The sequence below is a fragment of the Oncorhynchus mykiss genome, chromosome 27 (genome assembly GCF_013265735.2).
Source record: "Oncorhynchus mykiss isolate Arlee chromosome 27, USDA_OmykA_1.1, whole genome shotgun sequence".
In the NCBI taxonomy this organism is placed as follows: Eukaryota; Metazoa; Chordata; class Actinopteri; order Salmoniformes; family Salmonidae; genus Oncorhynchus; species Oncorhynchus mykiss.
In genome coordinates, this window is record NC_048591.1 from 15,380,204 (window position 1) to 15,405,517 (window position 25,314).

Here is a 25,314-nt window from a genome sequence, read left to right on the forward strand (position 1 = left end):
GTGTAGGCCTAGTATGGGAACGATCCATGTGGTGCATAAGTGAGAGCACTAATCCTGAACCAGCTGCACAAAAGCACAGGCATTGGGTGAACGTGGTTAAAACAAACCAACAAGAGCTCCCATAGGATAGTTAACTAATCATGTGATCTAAATTGTGTATTTAAACCCTTTTTTAAAACTCTTTTATTTTGTTTTTGGCTTCTAGGAGGCAGCATACAGGAAGGGATGCAGTCCAGAGGCATGGCTACTGAGGCTTGTGAAATGAACTTTTAATTATTTATTTTTTACAGAAAATGGACACCTGCCTTCCAAGCTGCATCACCTCCTGAGTCCCTTTTTTGGTTCTCGTTTAAATGTTTTACTTGTATTAGTTTCAAACGTGCTCCTAAGCCATAGAAAGACCACTGTAACTGAAATGAGAACTAAAATTGAACCTTGCCTTATGTTGTAAAATTGCGGGTTTGGGCTGTACTGTCTACTCAAACCTACTCGAAAAGAACCTGACTATTCTACCCCGTGATTACAGCAAGCAAATTTAGCTGCATTAATTGCTTTAGATGTGCGGCAGGTAGCCTAGTGGTTAGAGCGTTGGGCCAGTAACCTGAAGAATCCCTGAGCTGACAAGGTAAAAATCTGTCGTTCTGCCCCTGAACAAGGCAGGTAACCCTCATAGGCTGCCATTGTAAATAATAATTTGTTCTTAACTGACTTTGAGATCCGTCAGACATGATCTTTACCAAATCAGACATTTGCCTACTGCGCGTTGCATTATGGGACACAAAGTGCAAAAAGGATTAGCACAGGGAGGCTAGCTAAAGAACCTCAACGAAACGGTACAAAAATGTACGTTTTGTAAACCTTTTAACAACAATTTGAGCTATCGACCGCTCCAAGTATTAATGAAAATCTCAAATTTATCTGTGTTTGGCCAACGAATGTTTCCGAAACACAAGGAATTCCAAAGAACGGGCTAAATCGGCACCGATAAGACTGCTTGCAAGCTAGGCTGCTTTGTGCTGTTGCACGCACAGCTGTGGTGTGTTTACATCGGCCTCATTTGACTCCACAACCCGAGGCCGATCAAGTCGAACAACAGACCGAATCGTACACTGTTCTATCTACTGAAGGTATATTTCGTTGCATGGTCAGTAACTTGACCTCTGAAAACTGGTAGCTAGCTAAGTGTTGAAGATTGGTGTATGTGTAGTTTGCTAGCCGGTCAAGTGAAACGTTTTCATTAACGTTACATTATCTAGCAAGCTAGTTCACTTAACTACCTGGTTGCCGGTCGAAGCCTTTGTTAATATTTATAGACAGCTAACTACAGTTGCTCTTTGTTTTGACTTTACATAGCTTTCTTTGTTAGCTAACTAGCTTGTTCGCTAGCTCGCAACGTGTTGTTACTTGCAGCATGTTAATGTTTACAAGCGAAAAAACTGGGTTCAGTTTAGTCCCCGCCCACTTTGCCTGTAAACATAATGCCTGTCCCAATTTTGGACGACCTCTGTCAGCTAGCTATTTGATGTTGAATTTACACCTGATTTGTAAGAACTAAGAAGTTAATTGCAGCAGCTAACAACGTAGTTAGCTACTTTCATCGGTATGATGATGGAATCTCAAAGTTAGTGGAGACAGTTCAAGTAGGAATAACGTTCTAAAAATGTATTTCTTAATGCAGGCTACTGGGCCTAGCTATTGTGTTTGTTTCGCTTGAGACTTGAGATGTTGTTCTGTTTCAACAGTGCATTATGTTGGGCTATTTATGGACCCTTCATCTGGAAAAACGTTAGGCTAGTTGTTGAAAGTTCAAACCTGTCAATGTTCGAGTCGGGTTTTGAATTAGGTTAGCCCAAACTTAGAATCAAGATAATATGATTTTGAAAGGTAGACAACAACCCACACTCCTCTCCTCCACTGCAGCTAAAATCAGTGGTTCAAGCCTAATTTGCGTTGCCTTTATTGGGCCAACAGCCGGGGAGTATTTCCTCTTTTTTTCTTAGTGAGGGCAGCAAGCTCTCCCAAAGAGAGCCCCTTCAGGAGAGAGTTTTGTTTGATGGAAAATCTCATGCCTCAGAGCAGCCACATGTCTGAGAAAGGGAGGGAGACGGGCAGCTGCACTGCATCCTGTAGTGCAGTGGTTCCCAAACGTTTTATAGTCTCGTACCCCTTCAAACATTCAACCTCCAGCTGCTTACCCCCTCTAGCACCAGGGTCAGCGCACTCTCAAATGTTGTTTTTTGGCATCATTGTAAGTCTGCCACACACTGTACAATACATTTATTAAAAAAAGAATGAGTGAGTTTTTGTCATAACCTGGCTCCTGGGAAGTGACAAAGAGCTCTTATAGGACCAGGGCACAAATAATAATAATTTTGCTCTTTATTCAGCCATTTTACATATGAAACCTTATTTCTTAATAAAAAATGGTGAATAACTCACCACAGGTTAATGAGAAGGGTGTGCTTGAAAGGATGCACATAACTCTGCAATGTTGGGTTGTATTGGAGAGTCTTAAATCATTTTCCACACACCGTCTGTGCTTCTATTTAGTTTTCATGCTAGTGAGGGCCGAGCATCCACTCTCACATATGTCGTGTCTTTGGCTATGCCGGATTAAGTGATATGACGTGCTATTCTATAAAATAATTTCTCTGTAATTAATATCACCTGATTAAGCTAATCAGGTTAATGTAATTAACTATGTCGGGGCACCACAAAATAATGTTTATAGAGCTTTTATCTTCCGAATAAACTCTTAAAGACCTGGTAAACTTTTACCTCGATAGGAGTCAATATTTAATCGTCACTTTATTTAGACTCATCTGAAAGTTGGAAATTCTTGGTTATCCTCACGAACCCTGGCTAACAAGTTGAATCAGCAATACAAAATGTGGTTTAATTATTTATTTACTAAATACCTAACTAATCACACAGAATTACATATACACAGAATGAATCATACATTGATGGGACCTGGTGAATGGAGCCGATATAGCGGCTGGTTACACAAAGAAAAGGGGGGGTTGAGTGAAAGAGCGGGAAGACTGAGGAACAAAGGGAGAAGCTATGCTATCATAAATACAGTATCTTATGCTATCGTAAATACAGTATCTTATGCATTCTAAATTACCGCCCATTTGGAAATGGAAAATGCAATAAATATTTACTCTGAGCTGCGCTTTGATCGTTTGGTCGTAGATGGGAGGCCGGGTTGTCCAGCATGGATCTCTGGTCCTCTGAAGACTGTCTAGTGGTGAACTGGAGCATGGAAGAATGGATACATCATCCGTCCTTTCCTAGCCCACGTTTACCACGTTTACTGCTGCTAACTCAACGGCTAGGAGGTATCACTTCTGGAGTGAATAAGAGTTCAAAGTTCATACCAAGTTGCCATACTTTTAAGCTCATGCTATATTCTGGCTAGTATTGTCGAAATTCATCCTTTCGGCGTGTTGACCGTCATCTTCACGTTGAAATCTGATGCTGATTTTGTTAGTTTAACTGAGCCCTTTTAACGTAGGACTGTCACCCTAACGTCCTCGGAACAGAAATTTACATTTTCGTCAAGGGGCTTATATAGGATTGGGAGAGAGGGCTGTGTTTCATAGTTTACAACCCATGCCTGTTCACTTGGGCGGGGCCTCTGAGTGAGCAGAGTGTTGTTCTTCTGACAAACTGTTTTCTCATTAAGAAGCTAAAAATTACATTTAATCTTTTCACAAATAGTTTCAAATTTAAATATTTAAATTGCACAACAATTCCATGTGAATCTGATAACTAGAATGTGTAGATTTTCCAAGATACAGTTCATGTCGTCCTATCATCAGTAATCATGTCTCAGACGCCAACTGAACTGACATCATATTCATTAAGTCCCAACGCATATTTTCAACTGGTTGGACTACCGAAATATGGTTCCGTTTGCCATCTTTTGATGTCACTCTGTTAACAAAGGCATTTTCAATAGTCACATTGGTAGAGTAGAGAGAGGAAAAAGGGGAAAGGTATTTATGGGGGTCATAAACCTCCCCACCTCAGGCCAATGTGATGACACATAGGGACGTGGTAGCAAAGGGTATCAGTGTCTTAACAGCGCGATTTGCCAAGGCAAGAAACTCTGAGGGCCGCCCTATCCAGAAATATGGCAGTGGCTTCTGATAAAATTACATTTTCACAGAACCACTTGTTGCAATTTAGATGAGGCTGTCTTGTTCAGATATCGGTAAGTGAACTGGAGGCAGGGCATGAAAGGGAAAATGAATCCAGTTGTCTGTGTCATCCGTGTCAAGAAGGTACATGCGTAATTGCTCACCCAGCTCATTCAGGTGCTTCGTTATATCACATTTGACATTGTCCGTAAACTTGAGTTCATTTGCACACAAAAAAATCATACAATGATGGAAATACCTGTGTGTTGTCCTTGTTAATGCAGACAGAAAAGAGCTCCCACTTCTTAATCATAGCCTCAATTTTGTCCCACACATTGAATATAGTTGCGGAGAGTCCCTGTAATCCTAGATTCAGATCATTCAGGCAAAAAAACATAAACCATATAGGCCAGTTGTGTTAGAAACTCGTCACCATGCAAGCGGTCAGACGTGGAGATTATGGTCAGTCAGGAAAACTTTAAGCTCAACTCTCAATTTTAAAAAAGTGTCAATACTTTGCCCCTTGATAACCAGCGCACTTCTGTATGTTGTAAAAGCGTTACACGGTCGCTGCCCATATCATTGCATAATGCAGAAAATACACAAGAGTTCAGGGGCCTTGCTTTAATAAAGTTAACCATTTTTACTGTAGTGTCCAAAACGTCTTTCAAACTGTCAGGCATTCCCTTGGCAGCTGTTTGCAGAAGAGGATGTTTTCCTTAATTGACCCCCAATAAACGTAACAGACATATACCAGGAGCTGTGCCAGACCTGTTGACTCATCCAGCTGTAACGCATAGAATTCACTGGCTTGTATGCAAAGCAGTAATTGTTTCAAAACATCTCCTGTCATGTCACCGATGCGTCGTGAAACAGTGTTGTTTGATAAAGACGTTGTCTGTCTAGGTTTTTTGGCCTTTTCCCCCAGCATTGTCCGCAGCAGCAGGAAGAATTAAGTCCTCCACAATAGTATGGGGCTTGCCTGTCCTATCCACTCAGTAGCTTATCATATCTAGCCCCTTCTTATTAATGGTATCTGTTGCTTTTATACATGTCTTACTACTCGAATGTCATCTTTATTCTCGCTCAAAAAACCCCCGTGGCTTATTTTTTAAATTGTCATGTTTAGTTTCTAAATGTCTGCGCAAGAGTGAAGGTTTCCCGCTAGAGTAACGGTTAATGTGATTGGATGTTAATTATTTGACAAGGCTACCTGTATTTGACATTGTGTTGTTATTTCGCTGAACACTACATGGTTGAATTTTATTTTTGGCAGTGAAACGAGACTAATCGGGCGAGAAAAAGACCTCACCCAAATGTATAGCTCGGTTGGAAAATATAAATGTACGGTTTGAAAATGTGATTTATTTTCCCCCCTGATTTTTGAAAATTTTCAATTTTTCTTTAAAAAAATGAATAAAATATGAATCACATTTTTCTTTGGCGTACCCCCGACGACATTGCCCAGGTTGGGAATACCTGCTGTAGTGGACTCCACATGAACTTGTCTTTCATCATGATGCTTTTGTTATTGTTACATAACTTGCCATTTTATCCTTCACGCTGTCTACTTCTCTCACCAACTCCCTCGCCGCCTGCTCTCTTTCCTAGTCATTTTTTGGATGAAACCAACCTGGACCTTTTAGGTTAAAATGATATGCTTTTACACAATGACATTATTTGTTTGAACAATTTTGGCTTTAGGTTTTCGTTGGAGTGTAGAATAATGTAAGCAGCACTTCAGTTGTCCTCAACCATCAACAATGGAAAATGCAGATTGTTTGGTGTTAGGTTAACTTTATTTCGAGATTTGTTAGGTTACGTTTGTTTAGAGATCTTCTCTCTAAAACATTGCAAGAGCTGTAAATACATGGTCTCTGGCTTTGAATATCCACATTAGTTTATGCTAGTAGCACATTTGTATATTCCATTTTTTTAGATGCATCTTGAGGTTGACAGACCTGAAATCAATCTGAGGTTCAGTGGGTTTCCAAATGTCAAGAGGGATGTTTCTCTTGGCTCTGCACTCCTTCATCTCTGTTTTTGTTTGTGCGTTTCTTTTGCCACTCTGTTAAGTCCATGTGAGGCCAAATGAAAGTCCCCCCAGACAATACTGACTTGTCTGTTAACACTTTGTTTGTTAAGTTGTCTGCCTGTGTGGTTACTTAGGCTAAACTGAACTCGTCTAATCCTGTCATCTGACAGTGTAGGTTTACTACACGGTGGCAGTTTTTTTCAATACCATCACTGGATTTATATTCAGGTTTTTATTTTTTATTTTAGTATAGCCACTGTTTAACATCCATAAGGATAATGAATTACAAACATTACATTGACTTTATAGCAAAGGCCCAATGTAGGCCAACATTTGTAGACTAATTTTCCATTCTTCCTGTAGGTGAACGCCCTCCAGAGCAAGTACGCTAAGACAAAGATGGGGGTCAAAACCTTTACCCACAGTTCCCCCACGCACAGTCAAGAGATGCTGGAAAAGCTAAATGCCCTGCGCAACGAGGGCCACCTCTGCGATGTCACTATCCGGGTGCAGGACAAGTTGTTTCTGGCGCACAAGGTGGTGCTGGCCTGCTGCAGCGAGTTCTTCCGCTCCAAACTAGTGGGCAGGCCTGAGGAGGAGGACAAGTTTGTGTTGGACTTGCACCACGTCACGGTGAGCGGCTTCACCCCTCTGCTGGAGTACGCCTACACCTCCACCCTCTCCATCAGCACGGAGAACATCATCGACGTTTTAGCCGCCGCCAGTTACATGCAGATGTTCGCCGTGGCGAGCACATGCTCAGAATTCATGAAGTCCAGCATCCTCTGGAGCGCCGGGAATATGGGGCAGGAGAAACCGCAGGAGTCGGCTCTTGGCGAGAGCGTTTCCTCCCACTGCGCTTTGACGCCGTTGGACAGCAGCCTGTCGCCTGTATCCTCTGACTGCAGTGTGATGGAGAGGAACATCCCTGTGTGTCGCGAGTCGCGCCGCAAACGTAAGAGCTTTATCATGATGTCCCCAGAGAGCCCACTCAAATGCACCTCGCAGATCACCTCGCCGCAGATGCCCAACCCATCGCCCTCCTCCTTCTCGGAGACCACCACCCAGCCAGTGGACTCTTCCCTGGCCTTCCCGTGGACCTTCCCCTTCGGTATCGACCGGAGGTTCCACCCGGATAAGCAGCCCAAGCTTCCCGAGAGCCCACGTCGTCTGGACCAGGCAGGGCCCTCGGAGGTGAGCCGCCGGCTGAGTGACTTCCTGGCCTGTGAAAGCTCCATTAAGGCGCCACTGTCGCTGGCGGGCCCCGAGGAGGACATACACGTGAAGGTGGAGAGGCTGAGTGACGAGGAGGTCCAGGAGACGTTGTCGCAGCCCGTCAGCGCTTCCCAGAGTTCTTTGAGCGACCAGCAGACAGTGCCCTGCAGTGAACAGGTCCAGGAGGACCTCCTCATCAGCCCACAGTCCTCCTCCATAGGTATGGGTGTCACGTGAGTGGACAAAACACTCCAAAGTCAGTCTGTCAGATGTTTTCAGACCTCAACAGTAGTCTTGTGTCAAGCTGAGTCTGCAACACATGCCAACGGTTGTGTAGATATAGCTAGCTATATGCCTGACCCCAAAATAATGGAAGAGCCAGGCCTAAGCACAGACTCTGGTGTGCATATCTTTTCCGTTAGTTTTGGATTGCGTCATGTAGCTGGGTCTACAATACAGATGACCTAGGATGTGGACTTATCTCAATACAAGATCACTAACTTTTTTTCTCTTTACACTTTTTGGGAGTGTAATTTCCCTCTAGATTTGAAGGGCTAATCTGCAGTTGCTACATTCTTTTTTTTTGCTTATAAATTAATTATATTTAGGCCTACCCATTAATTCTTGAAAAATAAAACCTAATATTGCCTTATGAACTTTGTTCCTGTCGTACCCCATCAGAACCTGAAATATAATGTTGTTTTACTCAAAGTAACAAAGTAGGCCTAAATATAAACAAACATGTTTAAAACTATAATTTTGATATCATGGATGGTCAGTCCTTGCATCGATAGTTCTGTCTATGAATTTGAGTGGCTATGTTTCTCCGGCCCCATTCCTCAGCTGTTTTCCCAAACAGTGGCAGGGAGGACGCTTTATTGTTTCAACTGCGGATTGCCACTTTAAAGCTATTCAGTCTTTGCATTGGATCTGTGCATGGGTTCTATCCCGACCCATGTCTTATGGAAATCAGACTGAGAAAGAACTAGTAACTGGGGGAAATTATATTTGTTTTTTGTTTTGGCATAGGTTCGATAGATGAGGGAGTCACAGAAGGGTTGCCCTCAATGCAAAGTACATCCAATGCTGGAGGTCATGCTGAGGATGATGAAAGGTAACAATATGATTGGAAAATACTTACATTCTTTAAATGTAAGTGGAAATATCATGATCACCTTCCCTGGTTTTCAACTCAATTCATTTGGAAGGTTTGATAACCTTGATTTTCTTTTGTTCAAGCTAATCTTCCATTTTGCCTTCCAACTGGTATGGAACCCTTGAGGTCTTGATGTTATTATGATGAAGCTAAAGGAAGGTTTTCATCTGACACCCCAAGGTTTACCACATTTGTGTCTACCCTCACTGGAGCACCACATCCTCTTTCTTGTTTCAGATTAGAAAGCCTCCAGTACCCTTACCACTTATACATAAGCCCTTCAACCCGCCCTGGCACTAACGGGCCTGACAGACCTTTCCAGTGCCCCACGTGTGGCGTCCGATTCACCCGCATACAGAACTTGAAGCAACATATGCTCATCCACTCTGGTAGGTAATTTCCACACATCCACTATGCAGTTGAACAGGGCTGTGTAGACTAACTACTGCTCTGCGACCTCTAGCAGCTATCTGTTATGTCGTATCTGTTTATGTCATAGGTACCCATCTGGAAAGTAGCTCATGTGATTTGCACTGTATTTACGTTGCCCTCTACAGTAGTTCCATGCGTCCTCTATTCACCCGATGATAGGAGCCGGAGATTAATGGTATGAATGGCTCGTTAATGGTTTGACTCATGGCACACTGTGGAGAAGAATGAAGGGCATTCCAGGGAACATTGATTTTGGAAACACTTGGGGCTTAGTGTCTCCCGCCTCGGCTGACATCGGAAAAACACACTCATCAAGTGCACACATACCCAAACTCGTGCACACATAGCCAAACTCCAATGACAGTGGAACATTATAAGAGGAAATGATGTCAGCCAAATATCGACACAAATCTCAACTTGAGGAGATCGTGTGGTGCTGTTTCACCTTTTCCAGCCCTTGATACAACAAGTTTTATTTTGGAGTGTAATGTCCCATTAATACAGTGCCTTGCGAAAGTATTCGGCCCCCTTGAACTTTGCGACCTTTTGCCACATTTCAGGCTTCAAACATAAAGATATAAAACTGTATTTTTTTGTGAAGAATCAACAACAAGTGGGACACAATCATGAAGTGGAACGACATTTATTGGATATTTTAAACTTTTTTAACAAATCAAAAACTGAAAAATTGGGCGTGCAAAATTATTAAGCCCCTTTACTTTCAGTGCAGCAAACTCTCTCCAGAAGTTCAGTGAGGATCTCTGAATGATCCAATGTTGACCTAAATGACTAATGATAATAAATACAATCCACCTGTGTGTAATCAAGTCTCCGTATAAATGCACCTGCACTGTGATAGTCTCAGAGGTCCGTTAAAAGCGCAGAGAGCATCATGAAGAACAAGGAACACACCAGGCAGGTCCGAGATACTGTTGTGAAGAAGTTTAAAGCCGAATTTGGATACAAAAAGATTTCCCAAGCTTTAAACATCCCAAGGAGCACTGTGCAAGCGATAATATTGAAATGGAAGGAGTATCAGACCACTGCAAATCTACCAAGACCTGGCCGTCCCTCTAAACTTTCAGCTCATACAAGGAGAAGACTGATCAGAGATGCAGCCAAGAGGCCCATGATCACTCTGGATGAACTGCAGAGATCTACAGCTGAGGTGGGAGACTCTGTCCATAGGACAACAATCAGTCGTATATTGCACAAATCTGGCCTTTATGGAAGAGTGGCAAGAAGAAAGCCATTTCTTAAAGATATCCATAAAAAGTGTCGTTTAAAGTTTGCCACAAGCCACCTGGGAGACACACCAAACATGTGGAAGAAGGTGCTCTGGTCAGATTAAACCAAAATTGAACTTTTTGGCAACAATGCAAAACGTTATGTTTGGCGTAAAAGCAACACAGCTGAACACACCATCCCCACTGTCAAACATGGTGGTGGCAGCATCATGGTTTGGGCCTGCTTTTCTTCAGCAGGGACAGGGAAGATGGTTAAAATGGATGGGAAGATGGATGGAGCCAAATACAGGACCATTCTGGAAGAAAACCTGATGGAGTCTGCAAAAGACCTGAGACTGGGACGGAGATTTGTCTTCCAACAAGACAATGATCCAAAACATAAAGCAAAATCTACAATGGAATGGTTCAAAAATAAACATATCCAGGTGTTAGAATGGCCAAGTCAAAGTCCAGACCTGAATCCAATCGAGAATCTGTGGAAAGAACTGAAAACTGCTGTTCACAAATGCTCTCCATCCAACCTCACTGAGCTCGAGCTGTTTTGCAAGGAGGAATGGGAAAAAATGTCAGTCTCTCGATGTGCAAAACTGATAGAGACATACCCCAAGCGACTTACAGCTGTAATTGCAGCAAAAGGTGGCGCTACAAAGTATTAACTTAAGGGTGCTGAATAATTTTGCACGCCCAATTTTTCAGTTTTTGATTTGTTAAAAAAGTTTGAAATATCCAATAAATGTCGGTCCACTTCATGATTGTGTCCCACTTGTTGCTGATTCTTCACAAAAAAATACAGTTTTATATCTTTATGTTTGAAGCCTGAAATGTGGCAAAAGGTAGCAAAGTTCAAGGGGGCCGAATACTTTCGCAAGGCACTGTATCTGCTATAAGCTTGAAGCATGATGTTCTCAGTGATAGAGAATGCCTATTTTTAAGTTGTCTATAAAGCCAGTTAGTAGTTGTCCAAAAGTAATCAGGCTTGCATGTGGACAGTCCCATTTGTGTAGCCATGTACGGTTACAGCATGTGGAAGGTAACTAACTATAGGCTGCAGGCAATGACTCCACATTGTGTCCCAACATATAATGGGATAATGGTCTGTGCTACTCCAAACTTCAGACACACTGCTCACATTCATCAAGAAAACCACCATTGTATTCATTGGGGTTCTATCCCCCTGCCAATGCACACATCCACAAGACCCAATTATGAAATTGGTATAATGGAGTAATCCATCAAAGCAAGGGGGGGGGGGGGGGGGGGGGGCAGTTAAGTATACCATAGAGTAGGGCTGACTCTCTGGTTGAAAAGACTTCATGGGGCTCAAGTCTTTTTCTTCAGGGTCATTTAAGCTCGACCCATAGTGTTGTATTGTATGCAGTTAAAAGTAATGCAGTTCACGTCTGCTTAAATGTACTTACTCTGGCTCTGCGAAAGGAGCTTCATTGGAAGTTCACGTCAACGTATGCCTCATAGAGCTGTCAATGTATTTTTATATTTCTCATTGAAAAAAGTCAGTCTTAATCTTAAAGTCGTGGCATGTTTATGAGGGCCATAAATAACTGAAATAACTTCCCCTGGTCCGATCGGCTCAGAAATGCTTGTTGCAACTAGTAATGCACCTATATGACATTTTTTGCCAATACCGATATTTTCCTTGCCAAAAAACCCGATACCGATATATAAAAAACTTTAGCGGCCTTTTAAGCATTCTAGTACAGTTAAATAGTTAAAACACACACATGGACGCAGTGGTCTAAGGCACTGCATCTCAGTGCAAGAGGCGTCACTACAGTCCCTGGCTCGAATCCTAGCTGTATCACATCTGGCCGTGATTGGGAGTCCCAAAGGGCGGCGCACAGTTGGCCCAGCGTCGTCCGGGTTTGGCCGGGGTAGGCCGTCATTGTAAATAAGAATTTGTTCTTAACTGACTTGCCTAGGTAAATAAAGGTTACACACACACACACAAACACACCACACTGACCAAAAAGTTATTTTGTTGGCATTTACGTATGTCCCCATTACCAGTTAAACATAATCAAAACCTATTTCTTTCACTTACTTGCTGTGCTGTTTCGTTGTTAATTTGTTCAGTCGTTTCATTCTCAACCAGGATTTCTATGGAACGCTGTTTGGTTCTTTGTGTGTCAAATAAGTAACCCTATTTGTAAGCTTGTTGACCAATCAGGACCTGAATATGACTGCAGGTCACAAAATAATTTAAAGTGCTCATACATATTTTACGTAGTTATAACTCATTGATTACACTATCACTCGTATTTCATATGTCACAACGATTCATCGATACATATGCTATGATGTTGTCTTGCGTACCTACAGTGCTGGTCATAAAAAAGTTTGCATCCATGAGCTAGCTAGCTATGTTCTTACCCAAAAACATAGCAAAACGACAATCTGTTTCAGTAGCTATAGTTAGATAGGTAACTATATAGCTAGGTGTCATCTAAAATAACCCTAATTTATTAGACCGTTCTTATTTGATTAGTGTTGGTCAGACCCATCTATGTGAAGCTAGCCACAATAAGGATTAGCCACAATAGTGGACTTTGCGGTTAGCCTTCAAAATAAAAGTACGTAATTGACAGTGATGCAAATTAATATAAATAGTAGAATTATGCCATAATTGAATAGATCATGCTAAACGAGGTTGGAATGTTGTTATATAAAATCAGCAAAATATTTTATTTATTTTATTTCACCTTTATTTAACTAGGTAGGCAATTTGAGAACAAGTTCTCATTTACAATTGCGACCTAGCCAAGATAAAGCAAAGCAGTTCAACACATACAACAACACAGAGTTACACATGTAGTAAAACAAACATACAGTCAATAATACTGTAGAAAAATAAGTCTACATACAATGTGAGCAAATGAGGTGAGATAAGTGAGGTAAAGGCAAAAAAAGGCCATGGTGGTGAAGTACTTACAATATAGCAAGTAAAACACTGAAATGGTCGATTTGCAGTGGAAGAATGTGCAAAGTAGAAATAGAAATAATGGGGTGCAAAGGGATTAAAAAAATAAATAAATACAGTAGAGAAAGAGGTAGTTGTTTGGGCTAAATTATAGATGGGCTATGTACAGGTGCAGTAATCTGTGAGCTGCTCTGACAGCTGGTGCTTAAAGCTAGTGAGGGAGATAAGTGTTTCCAGTTTCAGAGATTTTTGTAGTTCGTTCCAGTCATTGGCAGCAGAGAACTGGAAGGAGAGGTGGCCAAACGAGGAATTGGCTTTGGGGGTGACCAGAGAGATATACCTGCTGGAGCACGTGCTACAGGTGGGTGCTGCTATGGTGACCAGCGAGCTGAGATAAGGGGGGACTTTACCTAGCAGGGTCTTGTAGATGACCTGGAGCCAGTGGGTTTGGCGACGAGTATGAAGCGAGGGCCAGCCAACGAGAGCGTACAGGTCACAGTGGTGGATAGTATATGGGGCTTTGGTTACAAAACGGATGGCACTGTGATAGACTGCATACAATTTATTGAGTAGGGTATTGGAGGCTATTTTGTAAATGACATCGCCGAAGTCGAGGATCGGTAGGATGGTCAATTTTACGAGGTTATGTTTGGCAGCATGAGTGAAGGATGCTTTGTTGCGAAATAAGAAGCCAATTCTAGATTTAACTTTGGATTGGAGATGTTTGATGTGAGTCTGGAAGGAGAGTTTACAGTCTAACCAGACACCTAGGTATTTGTAGTTGTCCACATATTCTAAGTCAGAACCGTCCAGAGTAGTGATGTTGGATGGGCGGGCAGGTGCAGGCAGCGATCGGTTGAAGGGCATGCATTTAGTTTTACTTGTATTTAAGAGCAGTTGGAGGCCACGGAAGGAGAGTTGTATGGCATTGAAGCTCGTCTGGAGGGTTGTTAACACAGTGTCCAAAGAAGGGCCAGAAGTATACAGAATGGTGTCGTCTGCGTAGAGGTGGATCAGAGAATCACCAGTAGCAAGAGCGACATCATTGATGTATACAGAGAAGAGAGTCGGCCCAATAATTGAACCCTGTGGCACCCACATAGAGACTGCCAGAGGCCTGGACAACAGGCCCTCCGATTTGACACACTGAACTCTATCAGAGAAGTAGTTGGTGAACCATGCGAGGCAATCATTTGAGAAACCAAGGCTATTGAGTCTGCCGATGAGGATGTTGTTTCTTATCAATGGCGGTTAAGATATCGTTTAGGACCTTGAGCGTGGCTGAGGTGCACCCATGACCAGCTCTGAAACCAGATTGCATAGCGGAGAAGGTGTGTTGGGATTCTAAATGGTCGGTAATCTGTTTGTTGACTTGGCTTTCGAAGACCTTAGAAAGGCAGGGTAGGATAGATATACAGTGGGGCAAAAAAAGTTTTTAGTCAGCCACCAATTGTGCAAGTTCTCCCACTTAAAAAGATGAGAGAGGCCTGTAATTTTCATCATAGGTACACTTCAACTATGACAGACAAAATGCGAAAAAAATCAAGAAAATCACATTGTAGGATTTTTAATGAATTTATTTGCAAATTATGGTGGAAAATAAGTATTTGGTCACCTACAAACAAGCAAGATTTCTGGCTCTCACAAACCTGTAACTTCTTCTTTAAGAGGCTCCTCTGTCCTCATCTCGTTACCTGTATTAATGGCACCTGTTGGAACTTGTTATCAGTATAAAAGACACCTGTCCACAACCTCAAACAGTCACACGTCAAACTCCACTATGGCCAAGACCAAATAGCTGTCAAAGGACACCAGAAACAAAATTGTAGACCTGCACCAGGCTGGGAAGACTGAATCTGCAATAGGTAAGCAGCTTGGTTTGAAGAAATCAACTGTGGGAGCAATTATTAGGAAATGGAAGACATACAAGACCACTGATAATCTCCCTCGATCTGGGGCTCCACGCAAGATCTCACCCCGTGGGGTCAAAATGATCACAAGAACGGTGAGTAAAAACTCAACTCGTCGTGTTTGGAGGACAAAGAATGCTGAGTTGCATCCAAAGAACACCATACCTACTGTGAAGCATGGGGGTGGAAACATCATGCTTTGTGGCTGTTTTTCTGCAAAGGGACCAGGACGACTGATCCGTGTAAAGGAAAGAATGAATGGGGCCATGTATCGTGAGATTTTGAGTGAAAACCTCCTTCCATCAGAAAGGGCATTGAAGATGAAACGTGGCTGGGTCTTTCAGCATGACAATGATCCCAAACACACCGCCCGGGCAACGAAGGAGTGGCTTCGTAAGAAGCACTTCAAGGTCCTGGAGTGGCCTAACCAGTCTCCAGATCTCAACCCCATAGAAAATCTTTGGAGGGAGTTGAAAGTCCGTGTTGCCCAGCAACAGCCCCAAAAAATCACTGCTCTAGACGAGATCTGCATGGAGGAATAGGCCAAAATACCAGCAACAGTGTGTGAAAACCTTGTGAAGACTTTCAGAAAACGTTTGACCTCGGTCATTGCCAACAAAGGGTATATAACAAAGTATTGAGATAAACTTTTGTTATTGACCAAATACTTATTTTCCACCATAATTTGCAAATAAATTCATTAAAAATCCTACAATGTGATTTTCTGGATTGTGTCTGTCATAGTTGAAGTGTACCTATGATGAAAATTACAGGCCTCTCATCTTTTTAAGTGGGAGAACTTGCACAATTGGTGGCTGACTAAATACTTTTTTGCCCCACTGTAGGTCTGTAGCAGTTTGGGTCAAGAGTGACCCCCCCCTTTGAAGAGGGGGATGACCGCAGCTGCTTTCCAATCTTTGGAAATCTCAGAGGTTGAACAGTCTAGTAATAGGGGTTGCAACAATTTTGGCAGATAATTTTAGAAAGGGTCCAGATTGTCTAGCCAGATTGTCTGACTTGTAGGGGTCCAGATTTTGCAGCTCTTTCAGAACATCAGCTGACTGGATTTGGGAGAAGGAGAAATGGGAAGGCTTGGGCGAGTTGCTGTGGGGGGTGCAGTGCTGTTGACCGGGGTAGGGGTATCCAGGTGTAAAGCATGGCCAGCCGTAGAAAAATGCTCATTGAAATTCTCAATTATAGTGTATTTATCGGTGGTGACAGTGTTTCCTATCTTCAGTGCAGTGGTTAGCTGGGAGGAGGTGCTCTCATTCTCCATGGACTGTACACTGTCTCAGAACTTTTTTGAGTTTGTGTTGCAATAATTAGTTAATTTGCCAAAAATCTGTTGAAATCACACTGGATGTATTATACTTTAGAATTGCATTGGCGGCATACTTATTTCACTGTAGAACCTGACCTATTGATTGTGGATCAATGACATGGGGTATCAGTCTACTCAGGGACACCCAGAGAACATTAGCGTCGTAGCTCTTATTGCGGGACTCTGAAACAACTAGGAATTGAGACACATTTATTGTCAATCTATGTGTATCTGACATGCCCCCTGAGCACACTAACACTCTTGACACCTATTCCAAATGGGAACTTCAAATGTGTCTCATGCGCACAGTGCAATAGCACTATAAAAACATCCTTCTTCAGACACCCACATACAGGTCGAAAAAGATTGAATATGCCATAACTATAGTTTTTTTAACAGTTTCATTAATTCATTCTAATTAACTGAATCATTACAACACACCCCTCACTATTGTCATTTGTTACATTAATTGCACTGTTTGTCTACATAACCTGGTTCAAGCATTCATGACATTACCCTGAAGAAGGCACAGTGATGCCGAAACGTTGGTAAATACCCAATAAATTACTGGGAGTTTACAGTGCCTTGCGAAAGTATTCGGCCCCCTTGAACTTTGCGACCTTTTGCCACATTTCAGGCTTCAAACATAAAGATATAAAACTGTATTTTTTTGTGAAGAATCAACAACAAGTGGGACACAATCATGAAGTGGAACGACATTTATTGGATATTTCAAACTTTTTTAACAAATCAAAAACTGAAAAATTGGGCGTGCAAAATTATTCAGCCCCCTTTCAGTTAATACTTTGTAGCGCCACCTTTTGCTGCGATTACAGCTGTAAGTCGCTTGGGGTATGTCTCTATCAGTTTTGCACATCGAGAGACTGAATTTTTTTCCCATTCCTCCTTGCAAAACAGCTCGAGCTCAGTGAGGTTGGATGGAGAGCATTTGTGAACAGCAGTTTTCAGTTCTTTCCACAGATTCTCGATTGGATTCAGGTCTGGACTTTGACTTGGCCATTCTAACACCTGGATATGTTTTTTTTTAACCATTCCATTGTAGATTTTGCTTTATGTTTTGGATCATTGTCTTGTTGGAAGACAAATCTCCGTCCCAGTCTCAGGTCTTTTGCAGACTCCATCAGGTTTTCTTCCAGAATGGTCCTGTATTTGGCTCCATCCATCTTCCCATCAATTTTAACCATCTTCCCTGTCCCTGCTGAAGAAAAGCAGGCCCAAACCATGATGCTGCCACCACCATGTTTGACAGTGTTCAGGGTGATGAGCTGTGTTGCTTTTACGCCAAACATAACGTTTTGCATTGTTGCCAAAAAGTTCCATTTTGGTTTAATCTGACCAGAGCACCTTCTTCCACATGTTTGGTGTGTCTCCCAGGTGGCTTGTGGCAAACTTTAAACTACACTTTTTATGGATATCTTTAAGAAATGGCTTTCTTCTTGCCACTCTTCCATAAAGGCCAGATTTGTGCAATATACGACTGATTGTTGTCCTATGGACAGAGTCTCCCACCTCAGCTGTAGATTTCTGCAGTTCATCCAGAGTGATCATGTGCCTCTTGGCTGCATCTCTGATCAGTCTTCTCCTTGTATGAGCTGAAAGTTTAGAGGGACGGCCAGGTCTTGGTAGATTTGCAGTGGTCTGATACTCCTTCCATTTCAATATTATCGCTTGCACAGTGCTCTTTGGGATGTTTAAAGCTTGGGAAATCTTTTTGTATCCAAATCCGGCTAAACTTCTTCACAACAGTATCTCGGACCTGCCTGGTGTGTTCCTTGTTCTTCATGATGCTCTCTGCGCTTTTAACGGACCTCTGAGACTATCACAGTGCAGGTGCATTTATACGGAGACTTGATTACACACAGGTGGATTGTATTTATCATCATTAGTCATTTAGGTCAACATTGGATCATTCAGAGATCCTCACTGAACTTCTGGAGAGAGTTTGCTGCACTGAAAGTAAAGGGGCTGAATAATTTTGCACGCCCAATTTTTCAGTTTTTGATTTGTTAAAAAAGTTTGAAATATCCAATAAATGTCGTTCCACTTCATGATTGTGTCCCACTTGTTGTTGATTCTTCACAAAAAAATACAGTTTTATATCTTTATGTTTGAAGCCTGAAATGTGGCAAAAGGTCGCAAAGTTCAAGGGGGCCGAATACTTTCGCAAGGCACTGTATAGATGGAGTGTGCGATTCTCTTTGTTTTGATAGTTTATAGTTTATTTTCTGTTAGTTAGCACCTCCACACAAACACATTTTTCTGGGTTTGCTCCAGCTCATGTTTTTGAACACGATTCCCGAGGAAAAACAATACTGCGTAGATGTTTTGGAGTCCGATAACTCTGAGGAGGACGTCAGGGAAAAAATATCTTTGATATTGAGTGGATTCCTAAATCATTGCTAAGAATAATGAAAATGACTGCAGTTTCTACTGGTCATTGTTTTCAGGCTGGTTGTATTGGTGCAAGATAAGGAACCAAGCAAAAGCTAGCTAGCTACCCCAGAATTTGCGGTCAAACAAATAATGCTTTATTACCAACAAGGTATTGTAAACACATTGTTCGTGGCCGGTGTTTGCTTGTTTGCTGACTTTTTTGTACAGCTTTGACTGTGCTACTGATAGTAGTGGTGGCGCTTGGCTTGCACGTGCACATTCATCACGCACACCATTCTATAATGGAGCTGTGTTATTTGATGTGTCAAATAGTGTTATTTGATGTGTATCTTTTTTGACACGCAAAGACCCAACGGCGTTCCATAGTATGTCATGAAGATAATAGCAGTGATGCTATTACTGTGTTACTCCGATAGCATACTTGGTAGTGGGTACCGGTGCTCGACCAGTCGCGATAGCCAACATCACCCACGACATAGAACAGTTGATTGTCAAGGGAAATTAATTCCATTATCTTGCCGTTAATGGATTTCGCCTTTGAGTTCTCTCGCTGAAATGTTCTTACTCTTTCAAACAAGTGCTCAACTTGTTGACTGCTCGATCCACACAGCATACATTGTGGGCTAGGTTAGGAATGCTGTGTTGCGCAGAATTTTACGTGACGTCATTACGTCATGTACCTACGTTATATAGGTATACACATCAGCTTTGACATCGGTTTTGCACATCGGCGTTTAAACTAGAAATCAGGCCGATACCGATGTTGGCATTTTTAACTAATATCGGCCGATTCCGATATGTTCACCGATATATTGTGCATCCCTAGTTGTGACCCATGTGTGTCAATGAACCATGCAGGATATTGGAGACTGGATGCCTCTGTCACAGTTTCTTTGGTGTGCATGCATACTATACTGTAGGTCATACAATGATGATTACTACCCGTTTCTGACACATTTTACACATCTATTTTTAACACTCACACTTAATGTTTTTGTGATACATTTTTAACACTGACATCTTTTTTTTGTTTTGTGATAGTTTTAACATTGACAATTCTAAAAATCAACGTCTCAATGCAGAATTCATAGTTAATCTATTGTAGTGATTCTAATGTGCGACACAAGTGCTTTTTCTTTTCATCCCTTTTCCAACAGGCATTAAGCCTTTCCAGTGTGATCGCTGTGGGAAAAAGTTCACACGGGCCTACTCCCTAAAGATGCACCGGCTGAAGCACGAAGGTAAACGCTGTTTCCGGTGCCAGATTTGTAGTGCCACATTCACGTCCTTCGGCGAATATAAGCACCACATGAGGGTGTCCCGCCACATAATCCGCAAGCCCCGGATTTACGAGTGCAAAACGTGCGGCGCCATGTTTACCAACTCTGGCAATTTAATTGTTCACCTGCGGAGTCTGAACCATGAGGCATCTGAACTAGCAAACTACTTCCAGAGCAGGTGAGGAGTCCCGGGGTGTCGTCCCTTCATTTAATCAGCTTAATGTAACACGGGAAATAAGGACAAAATACAAATAAATCTCCCATAGTGGCCATGTTCAGGGAGATATGCTATTTCAAGCTTTTCATAATTGGTTCATTAAACAGGTCCAACTAACTGAGCATACCGTGAAACTTACAGTACAACACATATCAGTCATGCTGAATATGTGGTTCAAAGCAGTCTTTGGCCACTTTCCTCAAAATCCCTATATATGTCTTAGCTGAAGGGTAATGTAGCATAGACTATTACATGAGTTACTATTGTGTATTTTGTTGTCCATTTTCTTAATTGAACCATTCCATGCTGTTATCTTAGTTACTTGCCTTTGGGGAACATACAGTATGAAATTATACGTGCTATGGGCTTTTAATCCTTGCGTCTCGCAACAATTTGGATAAATTACATAACCTATTTCTGTCAGAATAAATTTTGCTTTTCCATATAGGAATTTCACTCAGTTTAAAGGCTTTTATTAAAATGTATAGCTCATAGTACTAAACGTACTTCTACATAAAGCAGACATGTGCTCATATATTCTAGACTTTTCCACTTCTTAATCAAACTCAAGCCCTCACAGGTTGGTAGGGCTCAAATGGGCCATTTACTTTTTAAAATGTTTTAGTATAATGTCTATGCCTGAGATCATAACAGTGTATGGAAAATTCTTTGGCGATCCAGTTTGATTCTCAAAAAACAGATCACAGGCCTCGCACAGCCCTCACATAATGATCTGTCACCGTATTATTTTTCAAGAAAATGTACCGATTTCCATACGTTTTTCATTTTGCCTTTAACTTCAACCATATTTACTGTGTAGTCTACTTCATATAGGAGGTTTAGAGACACTTTCATCAACAGCTTTCTATCGTCTGTTATGTCTCCACATGGTCCCAGTGATTTCCTCATGCCCGACTACCTGAGCCAAGTGCAAGAGGAGGAGACTCTGGGGCAGTACGAGCTGGTGGAGCACGGCTTCGAAGGCAACCATTCGTCTGTCCAGATGCCGGTCATCTCCCAGGTCTCCTCCACCCAGAATTGCGAGAGCAGCACCTTCCCCCTGGACCCTTTATCCTTGAAGGACGAAAACGTGTCAGAGGAGCCAAAGACAAATGGCAGTAACAGCTCCCCGGACGGCTCGGAGGAGGAGAACGCCCACATCAAAGAGCTGGCTTCCATTACGATTGAGTGACTGTCACTTCCTAATTGTCCCACTCGTTCCCCCTTCCAATCCAAAGCCCTGACTTTGGAAAGTGCCTGAGATTGCCCTTCTTTAGCGAGCACCACTAGAATTAGATGTCTTAACTTTGCTAACAAGTAGTTTCTTTCCTTCCTTATTGGATTGTTGTTTTTTGCATAATGATCGTTCATACGGTAGATGCTGTGTTACTTCTTGAGTGCCGTCGCTTCGGGCAAACTGTTAGTGTTACTAAATATTATTTGATAATAGAATGCTACGTTGGATTTTGTTGTGATTTATGTGAGAGGTGTGTATGTATTCCTTCGTGAATAGGGACACAGTACATTTTAAACCTTAAAAAAATATATATATATATATATGATTTGAAAACTTGAAATTGCATTATAGAGCTCTCATTGTCTCTTTCTTTACGCGCAATATGAATGAACTGTAGCTACTACACTTGACTTGTGTTGGGTGTTGTTCATAATTTAGGTATCTACTGTGGATTCGACTCTCAAAGGTCGGGTCACAAAGGCATGGCAGCATTTCATATGTGAAGTCAATCGTTAATTCATCAAGAGAGACGCACTGCAACGGCTGCGCTTTCCGACATCTAGAAGAGCTAGGCTAAGTTCAAATGTGAAGTTAAAGTGTAGTTAATTTGTCGGACCTATTTCATTAGAAATACTTGTCTCTAGCAGTTCTTGTGTGATGGAAATCTCTATACTGACATATTTGTAATATGTCAGCTGTGTGACAAAAAAGCGAGTCTCACTATAATTAGTGGTTAAATAAAATAAAACATTTCAGTGAGGTAGAAGTAATATGTAGGTGACTTATAACTAATATGTCAACTTTGGTGACATATAACTACTATGCTTCAATGTCACTATCTTGACATACAATGAGACCATGTTGCATTTGGTGGAGCATGTGTCGGTAGGAATATTTCTACCTAACTTCACACAGACAGTTTACTTTGGACATGAATGTGAGTGACATTCTTCGGACTAACGTTGTACTAATCAAGTGGTCAGCACATTAGAATTTAGAGCTGGGTGCCTTGCTTTTACTTTGAGTTTATGACATTGCTTAACATGACATTGCTTTGTATCATTTAAGTGTGATCGATAGATATTTTCATCTTCCATAGTGTTTTCGGTTCACCTTGAGATTTCCAGCTAAATTTTCTTTGTCACTGCTTTTCAGCAGAAATCTTGCCCTAGCTTGGACAGCTGTTATATTGAGCCATCACTAATCAGTTGCACATCACCATGCCTTTATAATAAGGTGGTGATACTCCATTGATTAAATGCTACTGATATTTATTTGTTCATTAAGTGTAGTCCTTATCAATTCATTAATCTTGGTAGTCCTGCAAAAAAACAAAAAAGGACATTTGCGATTCCAATGAAATGCAAAATAGATTACAAACTCTGATGGTAACATTAAAAATATTACTAGGAAAATAAGAATTTGGTGATATTTAACATGCTGAATCTGTTATTATTTTTGTTTTGTCATTTTAGCAGATGCTCTTATCCTGAGCAACTTACAGTAGTGAGTGAATATCTTGGGCTCAGAGAAGTAACGTGTGTTTTATAATCATATAATGGGTGCTCAGAGATTTGACATATGATTGTCTCGTGCCATCCAGTCAACCTTTCCTAAAAAATGTGGCATTTAGCCTAACCACCCTATGTCTGGGTAACAATCAAGCTCTCCTATTGGACCAAATGTTCCCAGTCCCTTTGGGGGTTGGCGTATCTACCATTTTAATCTATCGTTGCTGTTGACATTATAAAGTAATGAGGTAATCATGCTTGGTTTCCCCATGCTATTGAAATATTGTTCACAGGAAATGTAATTTTCTCTCCAATAAACACTGTATCATGTGCGTTGGAGAAACTATAGCCTTTATATAGGACCTTGCATAGCTTCAAGCTGCACAATTTAAAATCTGTAGTCATTTTATTTTTTCACGCGTTTGAGCATTTTAGCGCTTAAGTAAGCTTGTGTTTTGCGTGTGTTTGTTTCTGTTTGTATTCACATACCTTTTTCATAAAAAAATGCTGCTGTTTGTTGAAACTTAAAGTGCCCAAATATTTTTGGTGAACCTATTGTGTGCAATAAATGGACAAGCTGTTGGGTTCTATGTTTATATTTTGTGTCTGAATAATGAAAGAAAAGAATGTACTGTTTTTCGTATTGTTGTGTACTTACAATGTGATAAATTAACTGAAGAAAAACAAGTGAGAATCCACTCAATCTGTGAAATCACCAACAAAGTGTACATCTTGATTTTTTATTTGATTCTTTTCAAATTACTCCTAGGATTGTGAAATGCACGTTCATTTGAAAGTCCTGTGAATCTGAGAGCATGCGTTTTCTTTCTTCTGTTTGCTGTTCAATAAGGCCGTGTTGAGGTGAGATGTGTTAAAACCTCAGCACGTATCAGCGTTTTGTTCTTGATTTTTCTCCAACTAAAGTTTTTACAGATATTAGCATGTCTTTCCTTTGTTCCCCAGATGTAGCTTCTCTTATGTGCAATGTTTAAAAAATGTATTGACATATATGCCTTTTCAATGTGTACATGATATATACATTTCCTGGTTCATATTGTTTGTTGAAAATATGACAAAACGGTAGCTCTTAGTTATACATTATATATTTTTGTGACTTTTGTATTACAATTGCTGTTTTATGAGTATGCCATCTTTTGGATATTCTTGTTAAATGTGAATACATCAAATACATGTTTAATACATGTTTAAGGAGTGTGGGCCTTTTAATGTTCACTTTGTTGACTGTCTGCAGACACACAAACATACATATATATATATATATATATATATATATATATATATATTGTATGTTCTTTATACTGTAGATTAATTTCCAACTTAGTTTGGATGATTGAAAAATATGTTGTATTTTGTGACTTTGATATTTAATCTGTAGTTTCATTTAACAGTTTTAAACATCCCCGTAATGCAATTGGCATATGGTGCAAGAGCAAAAATGTTTGTGGTTTCATAAGCAAGTGTTGAATGTTCAACTTTTCCAGATAATTTCCAAGATTAACTGTTCTAAACTGATGAAACCACTTTCTACTGCTATACAGTTAATGGATGTTCCCAATTCTGATCTGTGTTTTTTCCTAGTTTGCAATTATATTGTGAAGAGGGGTGTTTTGTACAGTTAAAAAAACAACTAAAATGTAAATAAAAACTTGCATTGACTCCCACCCCCTTGGCCAAGTTATTTATTTTTGAGGACATGAAAGGACAACGTATCTGGTATGCATCACTTACGCAAACATCTGACTGGAGCACATGTCTATAAATATTATTTTGTGGCTATATGCCAAAACAATAAAACCCACCAAGCTCAAGCTTTAGCGCTTGCCTAATGAAGGTGTTTGTGGTTCCTACTCATAATCATGTTTCCCACTGTTTATTGCTAAGAAAAGCACTATAGGCTACAGATTAAGTTAATCAAATATACTTGTTATTGATTATTCTGATTCATTATACATTGGCATGTAAATATTTTACTTTTCATGGCATTCAATTCTAAGATGCATTATGTGGTTGGTAAATGAAAGTAAAAAAACAAACATGCATTGTTTTAATAAATAGGGTCTTGCATGTGTTGTAAAATAACTACATGCCCCTCAGATCCAGACTTCTCACTACAGTTCAGTCCAAATCTCTGTAATTGCTTACTGGTGCATGTCCCAGATTACAGACAGTTTTGATTAAAATGTGGAAAACAAAGATTCAAAAGATAGCCTTATGTCGAAAGTGTGTTTACTTTA

The 25,314-nt window shown here is 40.9% G+C and overlaps 1 protein-coding gene across 5 annotated transcripts; it reads left to right on the plus strand.

Annotated features, from left to right (window-relative positions):
• The first annotated feature begins 213 nt into the window (after window positions 1–213).
• On the plus strand, window positions 214–24,741 carry LOC110507164 (zinc finger and BTB domain-containing protein 44). Of its 5 annotated transcripts, none has more exons than XM_021587044.2 (6): window positions 214–625; window positions 6,547–7,618; window positions 8,428–8,512; window positions 8,792–8,943; window positions 19,972–20,272; window positions 21,209–24,741. In XM_021587044.2, exons 2-6 carry the CDS (start codon window positions 6,583–6,585, stop codon window positions 21,501–21,503), a joined length of 1,869 nt encoding a protein of 622 aa, XP_021442719.1. In that variant the 5' UTR covers window positions 214–625; window positions 6,547–6,582; the 3' UTR covers window positions 21,504–24,741. The 5 variants fall into 5 exon arrangements, with proteins under 5 accessions (XP_021442719.1, XP_021442720.1, XP_021442716.1 ...); XM_021587045.2 differs by lacking the exon at window positions 214–625 and adding an exon at window positions 755–1,144 and having other exon boundaries at window positions 19,972–20,055; window positions 21,209–21,374; XM_021587041.2 differs by lacking the exon at window positions 214–625 and adding an exon at window positions 756–1,144.
• The last annotated feature ends 573 nt before the right edge of the window (window positions 24,742–25,314 follow it).

Excerpts from the sequence above, each read along its gene's own strand:
- LOC110507164 (XM_021587041.2), top strand. Across the intron at positions 7,619-8,427 it reads CCCACAGTCCTCCTCCATAG|GTTCGATAGATGAGGGAGTC; the intron begins GTATGGGTGTCA and ends GTTTTGGCATAG. Across the intron at positions 8,513-8,791 it reads CATGCTGAGGATGATGAAAG|ATTAGAAAGCCTCCAGTACC; the intron begins GTAACAATATGA and ends TTCTTGTTTCAG.